The 25,432-nt window shown below is 49.0% G+C and overlaps 4 protein-coding genes across 4 annotated transcripts; 2 read left to right on the plus strand and 2 right to left on the minus strand.

The window, feature by feature from the left end:
• Positions 1 to 480: 480 nt before the first annotated feature.
• On the minus strand, positions 481 to 1,527 carry LOC120687890 (mavicyanin-like). The gene is made up of 2 exons (XM_039969970.1): positions 1,196 to 1,527; positions 481 to 1,111 (listed from the first exon to the last, which is right to left on the minus strand). Exons 1-2 carry the CDS (start codon positions 1,380 to 1,382, stop codon positions 708 to 710), a joined length of 591 nt encoding a protein of 196 aa, XP_039825904.1. The 5' UTR covers positions 1,383 to 1,527; the 3' UTR covers positions 481 to 707.
• An 821-nt stretch (positions 1,528 to 2,348) lies between these two features.
• LOC120687886 (T-complex protein 1 subunit delta-like) lies at positions 2,349 to 5,086 on the plus strand. Its single transcript, XM_039969966.1, has 2 exons — positions 2,349 to 3,700; positions 4,524 to 5,086. Exons 1-2 carry the CDS (start codon positions 2,481 to 2,483, stop codon positions 4,903 to 4,905), a joined length of 1,602 nt encoding a protein of 533 aa, XP_039825900.1. The 5' UTR covers positions 2,349 to 2,480; the 3' UTR covers positions 4,906 to 5,086.
• Positions 5,087 to 7,041: 1,955 nt separating this feature from the next.
• Positions 7,042 to 8,188, plus strand: LOC120690375 (mitochondrial import inner membrane translocase subunit TIM23-2-like). The gene has a single exon (XM_039973010.1). The coding sequence runs from the start codon at positions 7,199 to 7,201 to the stop codon at positions 7,772 to 7,774; it is 576 nt and encodes a 191-aa protein (XP_039828944.1). The 5' UTR covers positions 7,042 to 7,198; the 3' UTR covers positions 7,775 to 8,188.
• Positions 8,189 to 9,215: 1,027 nt separating this feature from the next.
• On the minus strand, positions 9,216 to 13,121 carry LOC120690374 (molybdate-anion transporter-like). The gene is made up of 9 exons (XM_039973009.1): positions 12,711 to 13,121; positions 12,467 to 12,611; positions 12,185 to 12,353; positions 10,859 to 11,129; positions 10,512 to 10,774; positions 10,198 to 10,413; positions 9,970 to 10,084; positions 9,472 to 9,838; positions 9,216 to 9,309 (listed from the first exon to the last, which is right to left on the minus strand). Exons 1-8 carry the CDS (start codon positions 12,859 to 12,861, stop codon positions 9,795 to 9,797), a joined length of 1,374 nt encoding a protein of 457 aa, XP_039828943.1. The 5' UTR covers positions 12,862 to 13,121; the 3' UTR covers positions 9,216 to 9,309; positions 9,472 to 9,794.
• Between the last annotated feature and the right edge of the window lie 12,311 nt (positions 13,122 to 25,432).

The raw sequence follows: 25,432 nt of genomic DNA on the forward strand, positions 1-25,432 counted from the left end.
CCAGGGTTTCGCTGAACCTAAATTTGCACGTATTTTTTGCGCACCAATCTCTTTTTTACTGGGAGTCATTGTCCATTCTGCTGTGCGTTCCGTGCTTGTCCTCACCTTTTCGCAGCATCGTCGTGCTCTCATTGGTTCGCAGCTGAATGCCTCCAAATTCACTGCTCCAATGTCTCCTGGAACAGTTCCCATTTCGCCCAGGCAAACGCGGACAGCCGGGTACTGTTGGAGATCGCGGCATCAATTCCAGGCCCGCCCATGGAATCTGTCCTGTGTTGCGTGCGTGAGTACACACCGACACGATCGAGTATTCGAGCACCTGTTCATCACTACCACTCGTCTACTACCAACCAGCGCATCCACACCACATGTGGGTTGATCTGTCCCACCAGCTGACAGCCTAGCTCTTTGATCTGCTAATAAACTGATGATGAAGCTGTCGCTGATGCTGTTAAATGCAGAGACACTGAGAAGCGTGGGTGGTCGATCGATGCAAAATGATCCAATCCATCATGTTGTCATTGCATTGCATTACAATGTAATAATGGAGAGAAAGAGAGAGATCTAGATAGAAACTAATTTTAAAAAATGGAGATCCAAACTCTGATCATCCGAATGCCCCCCAATCAAGCCAATGGAGAAGATCTCAAAACGCAAAAGAAGGTCGAGAGAGGTAGTCAGGTGGCTAATTAAATTAGCTGTGACTGTCACAGGAGGAGAGGGAGGGCGAAGGAGAGAGCGGCCGCAGCGGCGACGGATCCAGCGCCGGCGACGGCCCGGAGCGCGGGCGATGGGTGGGCGCCTGCCGGGGCGGAGGCCGGCAGGGACCCCTCGGGCGCCTCGGCCGCCGGCGTGGGCGCGAGGGCGGCGAGGTCGCTGGCGGAGGGCTGCAGGTAGGTGCCGTTGGCCATGGGCACGTCGACCCAGAGCTTCTGGCCCTTGAGGCAGTGTCCCGGCGCGCCGCTGGTGAAGTAGGCGCGGCCGGGCGTGGTGAGGTTGAAGACGGAGTTGCCGTCGGCGAGCTTGAGCACGGGGGACGACAGGTCGCAGGCGGCGAAGGCCTGCGGCGTGACCTGCAGCACCGAGTCCTGGCTGGGCGGGTAGAGGAACCCTGCAGCAGAGCAGAGTGAGTTGATGAGGGGATCCATTCCTCAAGTGAAGTCAAGCGAGAAGTGGATTGGGGAGCTGAGCTTACAGATGGAGTCGCCGAGCGCGAGGTGGATGGACTTGGCCCAGCGCTTGTAGACATCGGGCTTGGAGGGCGGCGGCACGCCCCAGGCGTCGAGGTCGCCCACCTTGTACATGGCGCAGGCGCCGCCGTCCGCCAGGACCAGCAGCAGCACCACCGCTGCGGCCGATGCCAACACCACCCGCGCACGCATCCTGGCAAAGCTGCTCGCTTTGCTTGCTCTTCTACTGCCTTGCCTGCCTGCTGCTCTCTTCTTCGTGTACGGCGACGGCTCGTTTTCTTAGCCCGCGGCAGTGGCGGCGGCAGCGTTACCGCGTGGTCGCTCGCTCGGGCCACAGCCCGCTTACCGTTGAGTGGATTCAGTTGGGCCAAATCATTATCAGTAACTACACCTAAATATATCACTAATCACTTCTAATAATAATTAAACTGATTGCTAAACTATTTTCTAACATTTTCTAAAATTTTTTATAACATTTTCTATAATTTTCTACAATTTTCTAACATTTTCTACAATTTTCTAATATTATCTTGCATTTTTTATTTTCTAATACTTCTCTAACAATTTTCTAGTATTTTCTAATACTAAATCTAACACTAAATGTATTATATCAACGCTAACCAATATAAGTAACTGCATCTAAATGTACCACTAATCACTCCTAACAATAATTGAACTGATTGTTAATCTACTGTTTCAAAAAAAATTACAACACAATCTATTTATAAAATGTAGAAAATTTTAGTTACCTAAAGTCGCCGCCTTGAAAATCCGACAGGGTTTTGCCGCTTTGCCTCTCCCTCCCTCCCTCTCTTTACTTTTTTTTCTGGATTTTTAATAAGGCAAATGGGGGTGAGAGGGGCCAACACCTTATATAGGGCTGGGGGGCGGCCGCCTAGCTGCTGGACGGCCGGCCCCAGGGACGTGTCTGTAATTTTTTTTCTTCTTCTTTTTTGCATTTAAGTCCCTGCCTCCTGGCAGCCGGGCGGCTAGGTCCCGGCCGCCCGGCAGCGGGGCGGCCGGATATATTTCTGTAAATTTCCAAATCGAAAATATATTTTTTAAAAAACAGAAATAAAAAAATAAAAAAACCGCGCCTCTCGGCTGTGTGGGAGGCTTCTAAAAAGCCCGGCCCATACTTGCAAGACGGTTCTCTCTCGACCCTTCTATACCCCAAACACCCCTGCACTTCTGAATCTGCCTCCACCCATCTCGTCGAAAACCCTAGCCTCCAAATCTCCCTCCCTCTCTCCGATCTCCCGATCCAGCAGCCAGCACCAGATTTGCGCCATGGCCGCCGCCGCCGCCGCCCCGGTGCCGTCCCGCAAGACGGAGACCTACACCGACACCAAGCGCCGCGACGACGTCCGCGGCGCCAACATCGCCGCTGCGCGCGCCGTCGCCGACGCCGTGCGCACCTCGCTGGGGCCCCGTGGCATGGACAAGATGATCTCCTCGGGGGACCAGGAGGTCATCATTACCAACGACGGCGCCACCATCGTCTCCCGCATGTCGCTCGTCCAGCCCGCTGCGCGCATGCTCGCCGAGCTCTCCCGCTCCCAGGACGCTGCCGCGGGGGACGGAACCACCACCGTCGTCGTCCTCGCCGGATCCCTCCTCCGCCGTGCCCAGTCGCTCCTCTCCGCGGGCGCCCACCCCACCGCCGCCGCCGACGCCCTCCACCGCCTCTCCACGCGCGCCGTCGAGATTCTCCAATCCATGGCCATCCCCATCGAGCTCTCCGACCGGGAATCGCTCGTCAAATCCGCCTCAACTGCCCTTAACTCCAAGGTTGTTTCCCAGTACTCCACTCTCCTCTCACCCCTCTCTGTCGACGCCGCTCTCTCTGTGGTCGATCCCGCTCACCCGGACCTCCTCGACCTCCGTGACATCCGCATCGTCAAGAAACTTGGTGGAACTGTCGACGACACTGAGCTCGTCCGTGGCCTCATCTTCGACAAAAAGGCTAGCCACGCTGCCGGGGGACCAACTCGGATGGAGAATGCTAAGATCGCTGTCATCCAGTTCCAAATCTCGCCACCCAAGACTGACATTGAGCAGAGCGTCATTGTGTCGGACTATGCACAGATGGACCGCATCCTTCGTGAGGAGCGCAACTATATCCTCGGGATGGTCAAGAAGATCAGGGCTGCTGGATGCAATGTCTTGCTCATTCAGAAGAGCATCTTGCGTGATGCGGTCACTGAGTTGTCTCTGCACTATCTTGCTAAGGCAAAGATTCTGGTGGTGAAGGATGTGGAGAGGGATGAGATTGAGTTTATCACCAAGACCTTGAACTGCCTTCCCATTGCAAACATTGAGCACTTCCGCACAGAAAAGCTTGGGTATGCAGATCTTGTTGAGGAAGTCTCAGTCGGGGAGGGCAAGGTCGTTAAGATCACTGGTATCAAGGACATGGGGAGGACCGCAACTGTACTTGTCAAGGGGTCAAACCAGTTGGTCATTGATGAAGCTGAACGCAGTCTCCATGATGCCCTATGCGTCATCAGGTAAATTGCATCTTCCTTTGAGATATTATCTAACCACTAAATGCTTAATTGCTTCTGAATTGTAATCTCTTTGATCGCATATAGTAGCAGTAGGCCCTGTGCTTTCTAGTAGTCTATGGTTAAGGAAACTGGAGCATGGATTGAACTGGAAATGTGTGGGTGTGATAAGGTTTAAGATCTACCTCTATATGGATGTCGAGTCTCTTATGTAGCTTTCAAACCCTTTGACTTTGGTTTATTCCTCTTAATGGCTGCTGTAGTGAAGAGGCTTGTGGGAGTTGACTTGCATTAGGAGAATGATTACCTCTGTGCACTCTTATGGTTCCAAGCAATTTATGGATCCCCTTCACCTAGTTCATGACAAAGAGGTCCTGGAATTGTTGCGATCATTGTACATTGGCGTTCTGCAGCATATCTGTATCGGCACTATGCTTTGATGCAGTCTTTTCTTGTTGGATGCTTTGAGCTTGTCTACCCATTTTTCTAGTTTGCATTAGCATAGCTGGAGATTGTGAAGCAGAGAAAATCAGTATGATTATTTGTCACACTTTGTTCCTTGTTTAACTAAGGCAAGGCTATTTTCATGTTATTATAGGTAATAATGCTAGCTATAAGTTTCATTACAATGTTGGTTGGTGTAATACCACACTATATTCCTTTTGAAACGGTCTCCCTACCAATTGACGTACTTTAAACAGTTGCAGTAGTGATGCTATAGAGAATTTTCTTTAACCAAGTAAACTGAGTTTTGTATTTATATTTGGCATTTACTGATTTTTCTTGATGATCTGATTGATTAAAACTTGTCCTTTGGATGCTCCAGGTGCTTGGTGAGCAAGAGGTTTATGATTGCTGGTGGTGGTGCTCCAGAAATAGAGATGTCAATGCAACTGGCTGCTTGGGCAAAGGAGCTTCAAGGGATGGAGAGTTACTGCATCAAGGAGTTTGCTGAGGCACTAGAGGTCATCCCGTACACGCTGGCTGAGAATGCAGGGCTTAACCCAATATCCATTGTCACTGAGCTCAGGAATCGGCATGCTAGAGGTGAGAAGAACACAGGCATCAATGTGAGGAAAGGGCAGATCACAAACATCCTGGAGGAGAACGTTGTGCAGCCCCTGCTGGTGAGCACAAGCGCCATTACGCTAGCTTGCGAGTGCGTCAGAATGATCTTGAAGATTGATGATATTGTCACAGTAAGATGAGGGCGTAGAGTTGATTATCACGTCAGCCTGCCCTGCTGTCTGGATTGATAGTGTACTAATAATTTAGAACTTCATTCCTGGGCTTTGGTGTTGTAAACCTGGATGTTTTGAACTCGTGGTTTTGATGTCAGTAGAGGGGAGTTTGTTTATTGTCACATCAATGTTTGCTCTACTTTGTTGATTTCCGTATCATCTTCGATCGAATTTTGAATCAAACCAGTCATGCCACGTATTGCTGGGAACCAAAATTGCGTGAAACTGAACCGGGTTCAGTCGAATTTGACCAGCTAAGACTTGTCTCCAACAGCCCTTACCCAAATAGGAGACTCATTCCCATGTTTGGGTCTCGCGAAACGCAAAGGGTGACGACCCAAACCGTCGTTTCTCCAACAGCCGACGCAAATCTCCTCCTCCGCCCGCCGCCCCTCTCTCCACACCCTCCTCCCTCTGCTCCAGGCGCCGGCCCCCTCCTCCTCCCTCTGCTCCGGCCGCTGAGGCCCCTCCTCCTCTCTCGCGGGCGCCGGCCGCCGCGGCCCCCTCCTCCTCCCTCTGCTCCGGCCGCCGAGGCCCCTCCTCCCTCGCGGGCGTCGGCCGCCGCGGCCCCCTCCTCCTCCCTCTGCGCCGGCCGCCGCGGCCCCCTCCTCCTCCCTCGCGGGCGCCGGCCGCCGTGGCCCCCTCCTCCCTCTGCTCCGGCCGCCGAGGCCCCTCCTCCTCCTTCGCGGCCGCCGGCCGCCGCGGCCCCCTCCTCCTCCCTCTGCGCGGCCGCCGAGGCCCCCTCCTCCCTCTGCTCCGGCCGCCGAGGCCCCTCCTCCTCCTTCGCGGCCGCCGGCCGCCGCGGCCCCCTCCTCCTCCCTCTGCGCGGCCGCCGAGGCCCCCTCCTCCTCCCTTTGCTCTAGCCGCCACGGCCCCCTCCTCCTCCCTCTGCTCCGGCCGCCGAGGCCCCTCCTCCTCCTTCGCGGCCGCCGGCCGCCGCGGCCCCCTCCTCCTCCCTCTGCGCGGCCGCCGAGGCCCCCTCCTCCTCCCTTTGCTCTAGCCGCCACGGCCCCCTCCTCCTCCCTCTGCTCCGGCCGCCGAGGCCCCTCCTCCTTACTCGCGGGCGCCGGCCGCCGCGGCCCCCTCCTCCTCCCTCTGCGTCGGCCGCCGCGGCCCCCTCCTCCTCCCTCTGCTCCGGCCGCCGAGGCCCCTCCTCCTCCCTCTGCTCCGGCCGCCGAGGCCCCTCCTCCTCCCTCGCGGCCGCCGGCCGCCGCGGCCCCTCCTCCTCCCTCTGCTCCAGCCGCCACGGCCCCATCCTCCTCCTCCCTCTGCTCCGGCCGCCGAGGCCCCTCCTCCTCCCTCTGCTCCGGCCGCCGAGGCCCCTCCTCCTCCCTCGCGGGCGCCGGCCGCCGCGGCCCCCTCCTCCTCCCTCTGCTCCGGCCGCCGAGGCCCCTCCTCCTCCCTCGCGGGCGCCGGCCGCCGCGGCCCCCTCCTCCTCCCTCTGCTCCGGCCGCCGAGGCCCCTCCTCCTCCCTCGCGGGCGCCGGCCGCCGCGGCCCCCTCCTCCTCCCTCTGCTCCGGCCGCCGAGGCCCCTCCTCCTCCCTCGCGGCCGCCGGCCGCCGCGGCCCCCTCCTCCTCCCTCTGCTCCAGCCGCCACGGCCCCCTCCTCCTCCTCCCTCTGCTCCAGCCGCCACGGCCCCCTCCTCCTCCTCCCTCTGCTCCGGCCGCCGAGGCCCCTCCTCCTCCCTCGCGGGCGCCGGCCGCCGCGGCCCCCTCCTCCTCCCTCTGCGCCGGCCGCCGCGGCCCCCTCCTCCTCCCTCTGCGCCGGCCGCCGAGGCCAGCCCTCCTCCCTCGCGGGCAGCGCGGCCGGGGAAGGCGCGGCGGGCGTGGGCGGGGTGGGCGAGCCGAGGTCGACGGCGAAGGCGCACATTTGGGTCGAGGAGAGAGAGACCGAAATTTGGGTGTCCTCTCGCCCTCGACGCAAAATGCGTTGGCTGTTTGGGTCCGCCGTTGGAGGCCATTTTTAGGACCCAAAACACTATTTAGGACCCAAATTTGGGTTTGGGTCACGTTATTGGATGAGCGGGAGTGCTGTCGCTACCGTTACATGGCCCCAGTTGGGCCGAATTTCTTAAACCCGCATGCTTCTGGCTCTCCACCCATCGTCGGCGGCTCAAAAATATCAGACGCAACAGGGACCTCTTCGCAAATATAGCTTCGCTCCTGTGTCCGTGTGCGACTCGCCCAAACCCTCCTCCCCCCGTTTCTTTCTTGCCTCCCACGCCGCCGCCGCCGCCGCCGCCGCCGTACCCATCCCGCCATGGCCGATCCGCGGCTGTTCCCGTCGGGATCCGACGACCGCCGCGACGACTCCGGCCGCCGCCTCTACAACCCGTACCAGGACCTCAACATCCCCTACAAGCAGCTCTACGACCTGCCCACCTCCCCGGAGTTCCTCTTCCAGGAGGAGGCCATCGCGCAGCACCGCTCCTGGGGCGAGAACCTCACCTACTACACCGGTATCGGCTACCTGGGCGGCGCCGTGGCCGGGGCCGCGCTGGGGCTCCGCGACGCCGCGCGGGGCGCGGAGCCCGGCGAGCCCGCCAAGATCCGGGCCAACCGTGTCCTCAACTCCTGCGGGAGCTCGGGCCGCCGCCTCGGCAACACGCTCGGGGTCATTGGCCTCATGTACGCCGGGATCGAGAGCGCCATGGTCGCTGCCCGCGACCGCGACGACTGGATCAATAGCGTCGCCGCAGGGCTAGGCACCGGCGCGCTCTTCCGGGCCGCCAACGGGCCGCGCTCAGCCGCCGTCGCGGGGGCCGTTGGAGGGGTTCTCGCCGGCGCCGCCGCGGCCGCCAAGCAGCTCGGCAAGAGATACGTGCCCGCCCTCTGATGCCTCCGTACGGTACTCTCTCTGCTGTGGTCCAATCACCCAATCAATCAATTCGTCGCCAGGATGTCATTTCTTCGGTTCTTGTTCTGCTGGTTAATATTTGAGAAGAGTCATGTTCTTCTCAACATTTCTATATATTGACAGCCATATGTTATATGTAAACCATCTGATCGGATCGGATCGGATCAGAAAATTTTTGGTGCGCCTTGCAATGTAACAACATTAGCTAGCTGGTATGGACAAAATAATAATACTGCATTTGCATTATGCTGGAGAAACCCATGACATTATGAAATGTAACTTTCAGTGTAGTGTAGTTTTTCCTAGATTATCACTGTTTTTTGGTTCTCTCGGCTCGCGAGAGATGAAATGGTTTGCCTAACGATTGTTTATGAAAAAAGGCATGTTTTGATCTGTCAGTGAATGTTTAAAGAAGCAATGTTGTACATGAGCTTATGCACGGTTTGGTAGCAACTACCAAGTCATTCAGGCCACATGATATCATTCAGAAGTGTTTCATAACTATGACCCCCTCCCCCCTTTTCCCCCCCATTTTGGATCCTGGCCATTCCTACTGCACCTGCAAATATATCCTGATGATCTGAAGATGATAAAACAGTGATGTGATGTTTCACATGATATGTCAGTATTCTCTCGCTGACCATTACATTCTTGTTCAATTCGAGAAAAGACACCCATTGTATTGGACTTGATTTGGTCCATTTGGAAGGTGCTTTTGCATAAGAGCTTTCTGCACAAGTCTTCATCACCCCTGTTTCAGTATAATAAGGACTTGATTTGGAAGGTGCCACAGCCAGCTGAAGCTGCAGTCACTGCGCTGGTATGACTCAAATTATAAGTTGCAGCAAAGGGAATAACTTAATCTCAGGCAGTAGAACTATACCGCAGTTGATGTATTTCAGCACCAGTTTATTTTAGCCTTGTGTGGGCTTGGTTGATTTCACGGTGGAGGTCAGTCTGGGTTTATTTCAGATTGCAGTTGGTCTCCGTACGCCTGAAGTAACTATTGCGATTGCCGTTATGCTAGTGTTGCTGTTGATGTCCTAACGAGATAGTCACGCTGCTTAAGCAAGCTTGACTATTTTCTGATCCATTCTGTTGATCTGTACTGCATCAAATGTTGAGCTCTGCTGCTTTCTGGGCATTTTTTCTGTCCCACTGTTGCTGCATTGCTTCATCAGGGACTCGGAACTCTCCCTGCAATTCAAACAAGCTCTCGAGGCTGAGGCTTCCAACTTTGAAGCCGTAATGGAGTGCTTCATAGTCTTAAAACTGTACCCATGCCAAACATGGCATTGCCAGGAATTTCAAAAAAAAGTGACACGCAGAAGAATTAACAAAAAAAACCATCGCAACTAGGTATAACTTTCTCTCGTCTGACATTATGGGTAGTCCAGATGAACAGAAGGTAAACACAAAATTTGAAGATACAGCAGATTTTTCTTCTACAATAAATCAATCACTGTTGTTATCATATGCAGTAATATAGCTTTCTAGAGTCCATACCATATCGTCTAACGCCTTGTTCGGCTGGCGGATTCAGCCGGATTCAGCCAGCCACAACAGTATTTTTCTCTCACGCAAAATCAGCCCAGCCACCAACCAACCAGCCAGCCAACAGTATTTTCCTCTCACGCGAAATCAGCCAGCCATCCAGCCAGCCAGCCGAACAAGGCCTAAAGCGGACAGTGTCACGCTTGAAATAATAGCAAGAAACGACAACGCGAAGAGCTCATATCGATCAACCAACTCATCTAATCTCGGACATAGGAATAGCTCAATGCTTGCTGAACTATATATTGCCCTCGGGACACAAGTAGATCCAAGTTGGTGGAGACTAACAGCCTGGTCAAATCTACACTACAGAAATGAAATTACAAACGAAAACAACCAGACTCGACCACAGGGTTCTCATCTTATTCCACAGGTGGAAATAAATTGCAGTATGGATGCCGTCTTCATATCTGACTTGTGTCATGTATGATTCTGTTGACATCATCTAAGGATTTAGTGGCTCATCTTCCCCGATCATTTCTTGTGCTTCTGCAAGGAATGTTGCACCATGATTAGCAACGAAATAAACAGAACATCTGAATATCTCAATCAGAGATAATAAACAACTTAAGCCTTCATTAGTGCTGGACTGCTGGAATAGAAGAAGGGGCTTAGCATACTTGTTGATGATTTGTGTAGGTCAGACACAACCATCAGCCGTCTCTGCAAGATCACTGCCATGAAGAGGAAGATAGAACACATTCCAAACATGACAGTGATAGGGAATGCATTCACCTGCAAATACAGTTTACACAAGTGTTACTACTATGCTGAAATCTCTGTGTAGCACGTGCCTGCAGAATTAAAGCAGGCGAGAATAGTTGGACAAGTAAAGAACTTCTACTTACATTGTAAAGCACCACACAAACAAACAGGTTCAGTGGAATGCGGAAGAAATTCATGATCGTACTCCTTGCCTCCTCAGGAATGTACTGTGATCTCATCTTCATGATTGATGGCCAGAATATGCCAACACATGCCTCGAAGGTGCAGAAACCGAGAAGCTGAAGACAGCCTCCAAATGAGATGCTACCTCCTTTCACAGAAGATGGCGGCACTAAAAACTGTTCAGATATTACCAACAAATAGAATATTAGCTGCCTTTCAGGGGCTGAGGATAAACAAGCAGTAGTAGTGAGTAATGAATGACTGATGATCTTACGTTGGTGACAACAGGGAGCACAAGGGTGACAGCTGATATTGAAAACACAATCTGCATGTAACCCTCAACCTTAAGCTTCCGGGCTAATAGGCGTGACGCAATTGAGCTACCCAACATGGATGATAGCATGAATGTAGCAAAGATAAAACCATGAGGAATGTCTTCTTCATTTGGGCTCAACGCTGGAGTCCATAGGAAGACAAAAGTGTACATTGAGCCCTCAAACAATGACTGTATGGCTCCCAGCAATGCAATCTTTTCATCTGAGTGGACAATGTTAGAAAGCAACGTCAGTTCCATACATATTTCATTCTTCTGCAGTCTGATGATGAATGAGTTAATCGTACCTGAAGCAATTGCCTTCGCTGCAACCTTGAATTGGGCCATGAGGTCCTTGCTTTCAGATGGATCTCCATAGTTTTCGCTCCATGATGACATTATGATAGCCATCCCGATCGCCAGGAAGCATGCAGCCGCATCAAAAGGAGCCACAGGACCGAAACCCAAGTTTTCAGCAAGAAGGTTTGCAAATAGGCCAGATACAATGGCAACTAAGCCATTCCCAAGGAAGATAGCCTTGGAGAATGTAATGGACAACCATTGCGGATCAAAGCCTCTCTGTAAAACACAGCATTCAGGGTAAATATTCACATTCAGTAAGGGCCTCCCCACCGGTTTGCGTAAAAAGAAATGGCAAATATTGGCATTGCTTACGCATATATACATGATGTAAAGCAATATGTCCAGCCCCAGAGTTCACAAATGTAAGATTACATATTGGTAGATTTTGGAGTAAATTCCCTGAATGCTATTGAAAAATATAACTCATCCCTTGTATGCCACTGAATGGCATGTAGGGGATTTTTTTTTTGTGTCTATGACATGTATAGATTTTGTCACATGTGGAAGAACATGGCGTTTTGTATCACAGGGAGCAGATACTGTGCTACCCTTGGATTGCATTGATAATTAATTAATTATTAAGTGAATGAGACTAATGCCGACAGGACAGGGCAGAATAAAAGGACAGTTCTCAAAAAGACCATCCATGAGAGCATTATTAAGACTGGGTCATGCTTGTTAAATGCTCACCCTCTTGGCCATGTCAGATGTCAACCACCTGATCCACCACCGACACAAATTGCAAGCAGAAACCAAACATAACATTGGACATTGATGGACTCGTGCTTGCATCCAGCAATATTTCAATCTTTTTTCAGACCTCGGTCATGTGTTCTCCAAAGTCCAAATTACCATACTACGCCAGTTGATTTTATAAGTGCCCTATTGCATTAGCAGTCAAACATACACGATCCAATACTCTTAGCTGGCTTGAAGGTCAAGCATGTGGATGAATCCAAAGGGTGCTCCCACGCTAGTAATAATTTATTGACGACAAGGATAGGGTAGGGGGGAATAAGCATTGCACAAGATAAACAAGTGCTACTACGTGGCTTGTGGATAGAGGACCAAGAAAAGAATTTTTTTTTGTTTTTTGCCATTACAATTTTTCAAATTTTAATGGCAAGAAAATTGTAATGGTAAATTTCCAATAAGATGAATTGTAACGACGTTTTTCAAAAATTGAAAAATTGTAATGGCAAGAAAACAAAAAAACCCAGCATCGGTAGACAGTGAGAGAGGCAGATCTGGGGGGACAGTGATTACTGTACCTTGTTGTGCTCGGCGACGAGCCAGGACTCGAAGGCGGAGAAGAGCAAGGAGGTGGCGATGCCGCCGAGAATGCGGCCGATCATGAGGATCTTGTACTCGGGCGAGTGCTTGGTGATGCAGCTGAGGATGTAGCTGATGCAGTAGGTGATGCAGGCCCTCTTGCGGCCCCTGGAGGAGGGCGGGGCGGATTCATTCGTCAGGTGAATTGAAGAATTTAAAGGCACATTCCCTTGATCGGAAGAATTGGGGGGAAATCGGAGAGAGAGGGCGCGCAGACGTACTGCTTGTCGGCGAGGGAGCCGACGATGGTGCCGAAGAGCATGGAGGATCCGAAGCCGGCGATGAAGAGGCGGCCGATGTCGCCCTTGTCGAAGCCGTACTGGCTGTAGAGGTAGTAGACGTAGGGCCCCTGCAGCCAATCCCCGGCTGCACGACGAATCCATCAAAGGGCATTGATTCAATTCATTCGCAGATCTATCTATCTAATCTAAACCAAGGAAGAGAGGGAGGGACGACGTTACATACACATCATGAGGGAGTAGACGAGGACGTAGTTGTTCTTGAAGGAGTTGAAGACGGAGGCGGTGGCGACGCGGTCCTTGCCGCTCTTGCCGAGCTCGAGCCCCGCCACGACGGCGGCGAGCGCGCCGAAGACGACGTAGTAGTACGCCTCCATGGCTGGTGGCGGTGCGGTGCGGTGCGACTGGGTTAATCAAGAGGGAGATGGTTGGGCTCGCTCGATTTATACGGCTGGGGAGTGGGGATTGGATTCCTGGTGTGGTGCGCGCCTCTCTCTTGTAGTCTTGTGCAGAGCACTAGAGGAGGAGCAGAGTGCGCGTGAAAATTCCTCGTCGGGCAGTGCCAGTGGAGACGAGTGTGCTTGCGCCAAATCTTCGGCCGGGCCGCACCCATTGGTGTTGGGGTGCGCCACTGCCTGCCACCGCCACCACGGTGGTTGGGGTCCGATGGATGGTGGGTGTGATTTTCATTTCATCAGGTTGTTGCAGAGATTTCTCGGCTGTGTTTGGTTGAGGTGGAAAAAAATTTCGCCAAAACTTTTTGTCCCTTTAACTATTAATTTAGAGTATCAAATGAAGTCTAATTATAAAACCACCTCCACAACCCCCGTGTAAATCGCGAGACGAATCTAATGAGGTCTTTGACCGCGTGATTAGAGGATGGTCACTGTAGCATCACTGTAGCAAATCACCAATTAATTACCGTCATTAGATTCATCTCAACAAGTTACATCCGTCCCTGAAAAGATTTTACAAATAGACTACATTTAGTACTCCATGCGGAAATTTGTTTTTTTTTTAATCTTGATGGGACACTTAACCAAACACTGCCCTTTTTCCAAACCTTGGGTTTCGTATTTTGTTTTTGTGGCCCTCAACCTCGCGATCAAACTTACTGATCGACCTAGGTATTAGCCTATTGTGGCTATTCTACATGAAGGCTAGGTATTTCAGTTGCCATGGGGTTCGTGGGAAATTCTACACTTGGGCTAGGCCCTGCATGTTTCCACGGGGCTGAAAATTAGTCCTAACACATTAATTTTTTTACCATTTAAGAGTATTAAATAAAATCTAATCTAATTATAAATGGTAATGGATCTAAGCTGCGATCCTCGAAACAAAATAAGGAGGAAGTGGAAAGCTTGAAGATTAAAGTGAATAAAACGATAGTATATTTCCAAAAGAATCAACTTTGTACAGTGAAACGGGAGAGAGTATTTATATCCCAACCTTAATTACATGATTTCAAAAATAGGGGCAGTCTTTAAATTAAACCCTCTCAACACTAAATAGAGGTTGCCTCTACTTTTTAGAGACCTTCGAATTTGGTTCAACACCATTAATAGCCATCAATTCTAAAACCCCATTTGGGAAGACTTCAGCTCTCTGCAAAAAAGGTGGAGCCAAAGCTGGAGCATCCGGAGCTGGGTTTTGTGGCTCCACCCGCTCCACCTTTTTGAAGGCAAAGCTACTACTCCACCTTCTTACAAGCTACAGAACGGAACCGCTCGACCTCCAGAGCGTTTGGTGGGGCTCCAGCAAGCGCCGCCGAGGGAGCCGAAACTGGAGCCCTGCCAAACAGACCCTAACACTTAATACATGACTCCCTAGCGACTCTAGAAATAGAGCGTGGATGAGTAAATTTGGAGGCCTCCTCGAAATAGAGTCAAGTAAGTAAGAAGATCTGCTGAAGTACATTATTTGAGTTTAGTCTTCTAAATTTGAGACGGTGAGTTGTTTAGAATCTGCTGAAATTATTCTTAGTAAATATTAGCCTAATTGTGGCTATTTTACATGAGGTATTTCGGTTGCCATGGGTTCGTGGAAAATTCCTCTGAGTGTCGGCCCAGCCAAGATACCACCGCGATTGGCCGGCGGATCTACCTTGGCAGCACAAGAACTCCTCACTGTCTGTCACGGGGGAATTAATGCATTCATAGTTTGCGTGGAGACAAGGGCCCCCATGGCGTGCCGATGATTGTACTGTACCCAAACCCGATGGCATCACTGGGCGGTGCATGCCCGGACAAGTAAGGGAGATTCGTCAGGCTAACAGCTGCCCAATCGTTGGCCACTCGACTCTTGATCCTGGCTTGCTTGGGGAGGTCAAATCCACATCGTCTTATTTGACAACTCGATTACTACTACTAATAGAGTGACTTTGTCGTCGTTCTGTGTATATCTATGTATTTCTATTCTATTCTATTTCTAATTCTAAAGCATGCAAATAATATATTCTTTCTGAGTTTTGCTTATTGGTTTCATCCGTCAATCTCCCACCCTGTTGCATGCACACAGTTTGTTTGTTTTCTAAATTACACAGTACAATTTAAACATTCACAATACACTCACACATACACAAACCTTGGACATATTAGTCCGGTAGTGCCTAAGCGACACTAAGATGAGCTAAAAAATCACAAAATTTTCCTCTAGAAGAAACTATAATTAAGTTCAAATTCTTCTCGAGCTTTTCCTCGCACAAAAGTTTCTATTGACTTCATTCGTACACTAACAAATTGGAATTGGAAGGCTGAAGTTTGACTATTGGCCACTGAATCAAGAGAAAGCAGGACACACGTGGAAAAAGAAAAATATAAAAGTTGTATAGGGTAAAACAAAGGAAAATCTTAGCACTCTTCACCAGCAAAAAAAGGAATGTCAGCACCATAAAAAAACATGAATCAACTCAGTTACTCACGGTCTTGTTCTTTATAGAAGTCTTTCCTATTAGCCCTAGAAATTTAATTTTTATTACATTTAAGCCCTTACAGCCTTTTGAAACTCATAGCTTTCGTGCTTTAACTCTATTTTAGATTTTTTTTATGGATATGATCGTGCAAAACTACAGTTATTGCTCTTTTAATTATCTAAGAAATAGAATAAATAGCGCATAGTATATGATACTTATATAAATTACGTTTAGCATGATTATGTGATAAAATATATATTTAATTTTAGCTCAACACACGGATATATTTGCTACTAGTATACTACTATACAAATAATATAATAAAGAGGCACTGGAACAGGCCGTGTCCGTCATATATCTCGGCCTGGTGAAGAGCACGAACATACGGACCCAGCATGTTGGTTAGCCACTCTATCTGATCTCGCGCTTTTTTCTTTTTTATATTTTTAAAAAATAAAAATTTCAAAAATATATGTCTATTTTGAAATATTTTAAAAATACCCCCGGTCGCCCCCCATAGGGCGACAGGCCCTAAGTGTTATTTTTTTTCTTCAAATTCGCAACAAGGTCTCTAGAAAAAAAAGAGCCTGTCGCCCCCCCAACGGGCGACAGGGGCCTGTCGCCCACCCCTGGGGCGACAGGGGCCTGTCGCCCGTTGGGGGGCGACAGGGTCCCCTACCCTTATATAAGCCCTGGCCGCCATATGCCGCCATTCCCTTTGTCATTTGAGCCTAAAAATTCAGTAAAAAGAGAGGGGTGAGGAGAAGAAAAGCGGCGAAGCTCTGCCGAATTGCGTACTTGTGATCTACCGGTAACTTCCATATGAATCCATTGATATTGTATAACAATTTAATTTAATTAGGGGATTAGCTGAATTAGATTTGGTGCTTTAGAACACTCGTTTAGTATTACAATTTCAGTACTATTAAAGACTTGTTTTTAAATTAATTATGAATTAGAATAGAATTATGAAAGTACCTTATTGATATTGCAGCATAAGGCTTTAGAACACTCGTTTAGTATTACAATTTTCATGGACCGAAGAAAAATCTAGTATAATAATTGATATCATGACCCATCTTGTTATCAGTAAGAAGTTGGATCCGTTAGCGGATGGTACGATAGAGATGGTGTTGTCCAAAGTAGTAGAGTTTAAAGATTTCACATTATTTCGAGGTATTACGATGCAAGATGTAAAGGGACACCTGCTAGAACGTCGGAAGATATACATGAGAGTATGTGAACTAGCGAATCATCATAATATCATTGGATTCTTACAAAGTTCTTGTAAGATATGGATGCGGCCAGAGGTGTATGAGATGCACATTAAGGTAACTCTCATTCAGTTGTAATCCCCTCCGTCATTTCGAATCCATATTTATGAAACAGTAACATTGTTTTTTAATTATATGCTAGGATTACCCCGAGGACACGGAGTTGATTAACAAAACGATACCAAATTTCCGTAAATTGGTATGTATCTTCGGTGGACTTATGCCGCAAACTAGACGAAGGAGGTGGATAAGATCTTCGGGTGATAGTACTTGGCCTGCGCAAGAACAGATGCCCGGAGGTTCGTCGAGTCATGCTTCAGCACCTCAACCACCAATTTGTGTTAACTGGGATGACGACATGGATGACTTCATGCCCCCCAAACCATGGCCTCCAACACATGATGTTCCTCCCCCTTTACATGAACCTAGAATAAGAAAAGAGACAAAGGGAAAGGCAAGAGATTCGTCAAGTCATGTTGCAACATCTGCAGCACAAAGTTGTGTTAACTGGGATGACGACATGGATGACTTCATGCCCCCCAAACCATAGCCTCCAACACATGATGTTCCTCCCCCTGTATATGAACGTAGATCTAGAAAAGAGAGAAAAGGAAAGCCAAGAGGTTCGTCGAGCCATACTACACCACCTGCAGCACCACCATCTGTCAACTGGGATGACGACCTAGATGATTTCATGCCATGATCTATAACATATGATGTTCATCGGTTTAAGATGTATTCGCATTTAGTATTGTTAATGTTGTATTATGCTTGTATGTATGTCTCGTACCAAACTTGCATTCACTGGACATGTACATAATGTCGAGTTTGAATCGTACTTAGTCGTAATGGAGCATCGAAGTATAAACAGAACAAACACAACGATGCAGCAAGTCACTAGCACTAGGGTAGTCGGACCCTCTTAGCCCTCTGTTGGGCACGGACATGGCCCTCGGAGCTTTTCATTTGACTAGAATACAAAAAAGCACACATTTAATTAATATAACGATAAGAAATAAGAACTAAGAAATGCATTACATAATGTGAACCATCAAATTTTACATCATAATATAATGATAATGAAACACACATCACACATGCAGTGGCATGGCAGAACCCGTTGCAAACTACGGTAAACAGATTCCGGACTAACCTAACATGCCTTAGGTAATTTAAAAAAAAAACAGAACAAACACAACGATGCAGCAAGTCACTAGCACTAGGGTAGTCCTAGTAGCTGTACCCCCACGTAGCAAACTGCGTTGAGCCTTCTCCGCAGTATGCACCCATTGCAGGTGGTGCAGGCGGTGGTGTCGGAGGCGCAGGGCCCTTCTTCTTGTGACAAGGGCACTTGCAGTAAGGAATAACGTATGGTTCATCCTGTGAACCGGCAGCATTGCTGGTATCATCAACTTCGTCGTCTTTTTTACCCTCGCTCACTTCCTCATAATGGTTCACCTTGCATTCCAGATCAAAGATCTTTATCTGGAGGTACTTAATGAACTCCTGAACAGAATAAATTGGTGCAGGATCGACCCACCTAGTAAAACCACAGTTTTCTGAAGCATCGGGAGACTGCAAAACAAATTTCATGTAAGGTGTCTCATTGAAGATAAAGAAATGAAACAACCGAGTATTACCCATGTGTGTGGACATTTAAAGAAACGCCAACCGCCATCCATCCCGTCGGTGCACATCTGCACTAAGCAGTCCTCACCATGTCTGCATTTTGGCCACGGTTCTCTACGGTTATCGTATTGTCGAAGAGGAGTTTCATTGGTAAATTCACTCTTGTGCTGTGGCGGAAACTCAAACACTGGTTCCGAAAAGGAATCAGGTCCAAGAGGCCCCTCCCATATTATGGGGTCTCCCTTTCTCCCCCCTTTTCTTTTCCCAAAACCATAGTAATTCTTCCCGCTAGACCCACCTCCAGACATTGGGTATACAATGAGGTTTGGTGTTTAAGTGCTGCTGGGAGTTCACAAACTTCGGAGTATTTATATGCGCACAAAGGTCTGATACCCGGATTGTGGAGTGTAAATGCACATAAAAAGCCTACATGACAACACAGTGAAGAGGCTAGCTGACCTAACACTAAAAATGCTAGATTCGATTCTCGAAATGACTACTCGATGCATCTCTGTGCATGCAGACTCACAGCGCTGCATTCTTGCCGCTCGGTCGATCGCGCATAGATGCCGCCTTCCCCACTACACGCCACAGACCTGCGCTGTAGAATTACAAGTCCGTCATCCTCGCCAGAGAGACTGCTTTGAAGGTGAGCTGCAGTGGTTGCCGTGTTGTCACATCTTTTTGAAATGGTGGAAGGGCACTGCTATTGGGTCACGTATGTCTGGGCAAAGAATGTGACATTTGGGAAACCCGTGATCGCCGTGCTGAGCAGTGGCAACCTGTGATCTCGTACTCGCAGCTAGATACACTATGGTTCCTATTTTGAGCTATTCGAGCGTGTAGTCGTCATCATCGTCGGCAGGATCTCGGCCGCTAACTCTTACCGCACCTAACTTGTGCATTGCTTGCTTCGTACTCGTCCATACCATTTCGAATACGACGTGTCTGACGGCGGCCTTTACCTTTCTTAGTGGCTGGATCAGGAATAAACATTTTATTCTCATTATCCTGAATGAAAGGCCCCACTATTCCAATCCCGTATACCTCATGTCCCCAGGTGGATACAACTGCTTCCTTGCTGAAGTAAGGTGAAACAAATACTCCTGGCTGCAACCCAGACTCTGCACATGCCGCAATGAGATGGGAGCATGGCAAATGCAATAACTTAGGCTTCATGCAGGAGCAGAAAGCTTTGCCATCTACTGTAATCAAACTCTCATGTACCACCCTATGTCTACGGATACCACGACCAGTTCTATCCTTGCATAGAACCTCAAATCTATGCTCCATTGTATCTGTCAATATGACGCGGTGCAGTTTGGCCTTTTCAATCTTCTCTTGCATATATTGTGTCACTGTTGTGCAAAACTGAATTTGGGGGTTGCTGATGTTTATGCTTGCAGCCGTGTAACGCTCTCTGAAATACTTCATGCACCCATACATGATGAACTCAACAATTCCCACAAGAAAAAATGCACGACAAGAACGCATAACCATATTGAAACTCTCTGCACGGTTCGTTGTCTGAATATCATACCGTATTCCACTGGTATCATAAAGCAATGACCATTTCTCCTTAGGTGCACCTCGAATCCAGTGTGAAAATGGCTTCTCAATTGAATCCCTAGCCTCTGCAGCCTGACTCGTGCCTGCTCCTGATGCCCTTACCTTCACTAGCTCTGCAGTCAACTGATCAAGCATCTGCCATAATGCATTGAATTTTCTCTATTGATTTTGGGTGCACAACCTCTTAAACAGGTTCTTAAGATCCTTGTTCTTGAAGTGGTCATAGAAGTTTGCACCCATATGCCTAATGCACCACGTGTTTTGGACATCGGGCCACAATGGAGGTGTTGTCGCAGTTTCATGTTGAAATTTCAGTATTGATTGCAGCAGACCTGCATGTCTATCACTAATAAGGCACACATCTGGACGTGCAGCAACAACATGAACCTTCACTCGTTCAAGGAACCAATACCAACTGTCTAAGTTCTCATTCTAAACAAATGCAAATGCGAGCGGAACTATTTGGTTGTTGCGATCTACTCCGATTGCGGTGAGTATCTGACCTTTATACCTTCCAGTCAGAAATGTGCCATCAATGCAGATCACCGGAAGACAACACTGAAATGCTCTAACACAAGCACCTATGCAAAAGAAGGCTCGTTGCATAATTCTTTGCCCCCTAGTCACGGCTGGTACGAGGTATGTGTCATAAAAGCTTACAGGATTTCTAGCAGCAACCTGGGATAACATACGAGGTAGGTTATCATATGATGCCTCGTATGTGCCGAACCGCATCTCGAACACCCTTTATTTAGCCCGCCATGCCTTCAAATAACTATTGGTGTACTGGTAAGTCTGCTCAATGTGTCGAACAATCATTTTTGGCTCATAATTTAGGTTGTCCATAATAAACCCATACATTTGCTTTGCAACAAAGTCGCATGATATATTGCGATGCGAGGGAAGAACTTCTGACAGCAAACAAGTGTGCTCTGTCACAATGGAACATTTACAGTTCGACTTCCATTTTCCCTTGAATGCATGTACTCGCCATGGACATCCATCATTCACACACTTCGCCTATATTCTTTACTGCCAGACTTTACGACTCTGAATTCTCGTTTCAATGATATTGCCCATAGTCTCACAGCATCTTTTACGGCTTCAATGTTTGGATATGTTGCACCTTGCACTACCTCATTCCCTCTGTACTCTCACTCCTAATTTTGTACATCTTCTACGACATGACTGCCAAAACCATGCTCTTTCCACTCTTTTGGCAATGAGTACTGCTCGTCATCAGATGAGCCCTCATATTCTTCCATCTCTATTGCGGTTTTGTCTTCTGCCTCCATCTCGTCCACAATGCTATGTATCCTCTCTCCCTCATCAGCAAGGCCTTGTGGTCCCATGTTTTGGTTCTTTGTCTCTTCTGACTCATCTTGCTCAACATAATTGGTCTATCTTCGAATACTCGGAGTTCCTTGATCTGCACAATGTTGTATTTCATTTTGTGTCTTCTCCCGCATTCGAACAAGAATGGCCAGAGGCCACCCACGCTCTAGAGCTGCTTGCATGTACTTCTGCCAGTCATCAGTGCTGTGTATCATCATCAATTCCCATAATTCACTTTCTACTTCCCAAATTACAAGAGACTGGACGGTGATCACATGTGTCAACGGATCAACACGGAACCCACGCTGCAGCCACTTACATATGGAACCAAAACTCCTTTCCAGAGGTTTATCTATGACGCTAGATGTGCACTTAAAGGCAGAAAGATCTACTCCATTTGCCCCATACAAAACATTGTAGTCACCATAAAATACTTGAAACTGTATCTTGCTCGACATATCTGTATATCACATAATACTTATCGAGTTATACTCTTTACTTCACTACCTTATTCAATAATCCGTAAAAACTAAGTATGAAATTCAACTACAACGTATAAGTATTCATAACTACGTGATGACACTCAAACTCTATACTGCATATGCCAAATTCTATTCTAAATCATAATTAATTTATAAATACGTCTCTAATATTAATTTATAAATACGTCTCTAATAGTACTGCAATTATAATAATAAATGCATAGTACTAATTTTCTAAACTAATTTACTACTACGTAAGTACAAACTAAAGTATCATTAAACTCCTACTTAAATGGTTCTACTATAGCACTAATTAAATTAAATTACTCACCCCTACTTAAATTACTTCTACTTAAATGCGTAGTACTTAAATAGAAAAATATATAAACTAAATGTACTAACCTGCAGATCACAAGTGCTGAATCCGGCAGAGCTTCGCCGCTTCCCTTCTCCTCACCCCTCTCTTTTTTTTCTGGATTTTTGGTGGAATTTTCGGGCTCAAATGAGGAGGGAATGGGGGTTGGATCCTTATATAAGGGGGTTACCCTGCTCGCCCGGGGGGGGGGGGGGGGGCGACAGGTCCCCCTGTTGCCCGCGCGGGGCAGGCCCCCTGCCGCGCCCGTGGGCGGGGCCCTGTGGTCGCCCGAGGGGGGGCCTGTCGCCCGTTGGGGGGCGACAGGCCCCCCTTTTTTTCCAGGGACCTCGTTGCGAATTTGAAGAAAAAAAATAACACTTAGGGCATGTCGCCTTATGGGGGGCGACCGGGGGTATTTTTGAAATATTTCAAAACGGACATATATTTTTGAAGTTTTTATTTTTTAAAAATATAAAAAAGAAAAAAACGCTCTGATCTCTATGGAGTGAAACCGTGTGCCGGAATTCCAGACGGAGCAATACTAAACTGTCGATCATTTGGGTTTGCCTGCCGAGTGGCCGGAGACCACCCCCACGCGGTATGAGCAGGCAGGATGACATGCCTCTCGGTGGGCAAGCCGCACTCCCAACCAACGGAATGGAAGCATGCATGGAGGATGGATTATAAAACACATTACAAAACGGATGAGCCACCGTGCGTCACGTGCAAGATCTATCCAACCATCATCGTATTCGGGGGCTCAATCACATCACCTGGCAGCTGCAGAAGGCTCGTCATCTAGTAAGGTCTCGGAAAAGAAAGGAGACGAGGGGCGACGCCGCCGCGGCCACCGTTTGCGCCCCCGTTCCCTCGGCTCAGGCTCGCTGCCGGTGGTGACGAGGAGCGGGTCCGTCTTTTCAACAAATCGTCTGTCTTCATAGGGTTTTAATCGAGTTCATCTAGATCAAGGGTTTGCTCGCCGTCGATGTTCGGCGGTGGAATTAGGTTTTGCCAGAGGAGTGTGGCTCCTCTGCGGCTTGCTTTTTCTGGCGACGCCGGCGATGCGGAAGCGACGGCGGCGCAGCGGAATAATTTCTCCCAGCCTCTTCCGTTCTCCGATGGCGATCTACTCCGACGTCAACAGAGAGGCTGGGGAGACCTGTCCAGGAGTCGAGGGCCGGCACATCATCGTCTTCTTCAAGTGATGATGTTGTTGACCCTGTTAATCTCGAGAAAGACGATTTTTGGTGAAAATCTGAGCTTTGCTCGGGTTGCCGGCGGTGGAATCGAAGGATGCGTCGTGGGCACGGGAGCTGGCCGATGCGCCTGGGAGGCAGTGTACTCGGCTGATTCGCCTAGAAGTAAGCCCTCCTCTGTGGCCTCCACCTTGTGGAGATTGGCTCTGGTGCCCGACGACGATTAGGAAGCGGCTTCAGCGGCGGTGACAAACGGATCTCTGAAGGTTTCGAGGGAGATGAACATGAGTTTTGAACTTCATTGTAATTTTCCTTAACTTTAGGGCCCTGTTTGTGAAAGAGTCTGGCAGCTTTACTTTCAAGTCAGGGTCCTTGTTCGAGCTAAGAGGCCGGAGGGGATCGAGCTTCGGGGTCGCCAATGGTGAGGCCGTGAGGGTGTCGGCCGCGCGGGGCTACGCCGGCACGGCACAGGCACCGCCGCCGCGCCGCACAGGAGGGAGGACTGCCACGGGGCCAGCACCAACAGGCAACAGCGTTACTCCATCAGTGCATGTCTGGTTGATGCATCATCGTTTTCGACTTGACGAACTGACTGATGATTGCACTCATCTCCATATGGCTTTCCATGGAAAGAAAAAAGAACAAAAATTAGCGCATGCTTTCTTAACATTCAAGTGTCAAAGATGCCCGCCTACACGGGAAATGTCAGCACCAACTAAAGCACAGGGGCAAGTAGCATGCATGGGTCAGGCAGGATGCATATTTGCGTTATCTGACGGTTCCTCTTCGGCACCGGAAAACCTGATCCCCTCAATGCAAGTGTTTTACAAACAAATTAAGATTCTCTGTCCTTATATATACTGTATGTAGGAGTATCACAGCATCTATCTCAGCCTGATCAATCACTGCGTTCGGCTGGTTTTCTCCCCTCCAGCGCTACAGTAATTTCCTCTCACACCACTCCAGCCACCAGCTCCAGCTCCAGCCAGCCCAATAATATTTTTCTCTCATCCCATTCCAGCTCCATCCTCCAACTCCAGCCTGCCGAACGCGGTGAATGAAACTATAAAAAAGCATCAACCTTATCAGCTTTCATTTTCTCCGCCCTGTGAGTATGACACTGACGGGTGTATTCCATTCCGTTCGTGGCTGGCGCTCTCCATGTCAGTCAAAGGATACCGTACCTTGCCATCTTGGCGGCAGTCATCAATCAACATGTGGTTGTGCCGCGGCGGCGTTCCAAACTAAAATCTGACCAGCGAATTCCAAACACGCGCGCTTAGCTTGAAAATTCAATTCCCCAGTGTACGTAGTTGTAGCGCCGGGTTTATATATTGTTAGAGTTGTTGCTATATTTTGTCACACTGACTGCGCGTGCGGTACTAGTCGGCCGGCCGGTCTACAAGAGAATCTAAAGAAATGGTGTGTGTATGACGAGGCTAAAATACAACAAGTTGATTCTCTATACAAAATGCATCCATTCTACAGTTGCAATCTAGGGACTACATCGATTGCACTAGAAGAATATAACAATTGCAACTGGACGCGAACTAGTTGCAACTCAGACCGACCTGGTTGCAACCGAGACCGAAGCGGTTGCAACTCAAACCAAATATGTTGCAACTGGACGCGAAGCAGTTGCAACTAGGTGCATTTTGTATAGTGAATACACTCACCCTCTCAGTTGCAACCGTAACAGTTCTAGTGGAACTGGATTGTGTCCAGTTGCAACCTGGTTGGCCTGAGTTGCAACCGGTTCGCATCCAGTTGCAAATGGGTCGGTCTGAGTTGCAACCGATTTACATCCAGTTGCAGACGGGGCAGTCCGAGATACAACTAGTTCGCGTTCGGTTGCAACTGGTTCACGCCAGCTGCAATCAATATAGTATCTCGGTTGCAACCGCAGAAGAAGTGCATGTGTATTCTAGCCTCGTCGTCGTCATGTTTTGCAGTTTAAATCACAGCTCGATCGAGTGCAACTGTCATGGGAGGCATTGGCATGGTACACGTAGATGGATGGATCGGAGGGCGGCGCGCACTAAAACATGCAACTCCGTGCCGGGCAGTTGGATGCATGGCTAGCTCGGCAGCTGTGTTGTGTGGGGGGCAACAACGAACGTTAATAAGTTGACACGCCGTCGCAGCCGCAGATGCGGCATGATGGTCCCGGCCGGCCGGTCGGCTGCCGGCGTTGGCC

This window comes from Panicum virgatum, chromosome 9N (genome assembly GCF_016808335.1).
Source record: "Panicum virgatum strain AP13 chromosome 9N, P.virgatum_v5, whole genome shotgun sequence".
Taxonomy (NCBI): Eukaryota; Viridiplantae; Streptophyta; class Magnoliopsida; order Poales; family Poaceae; genus Panicum; species Panicum virgatum.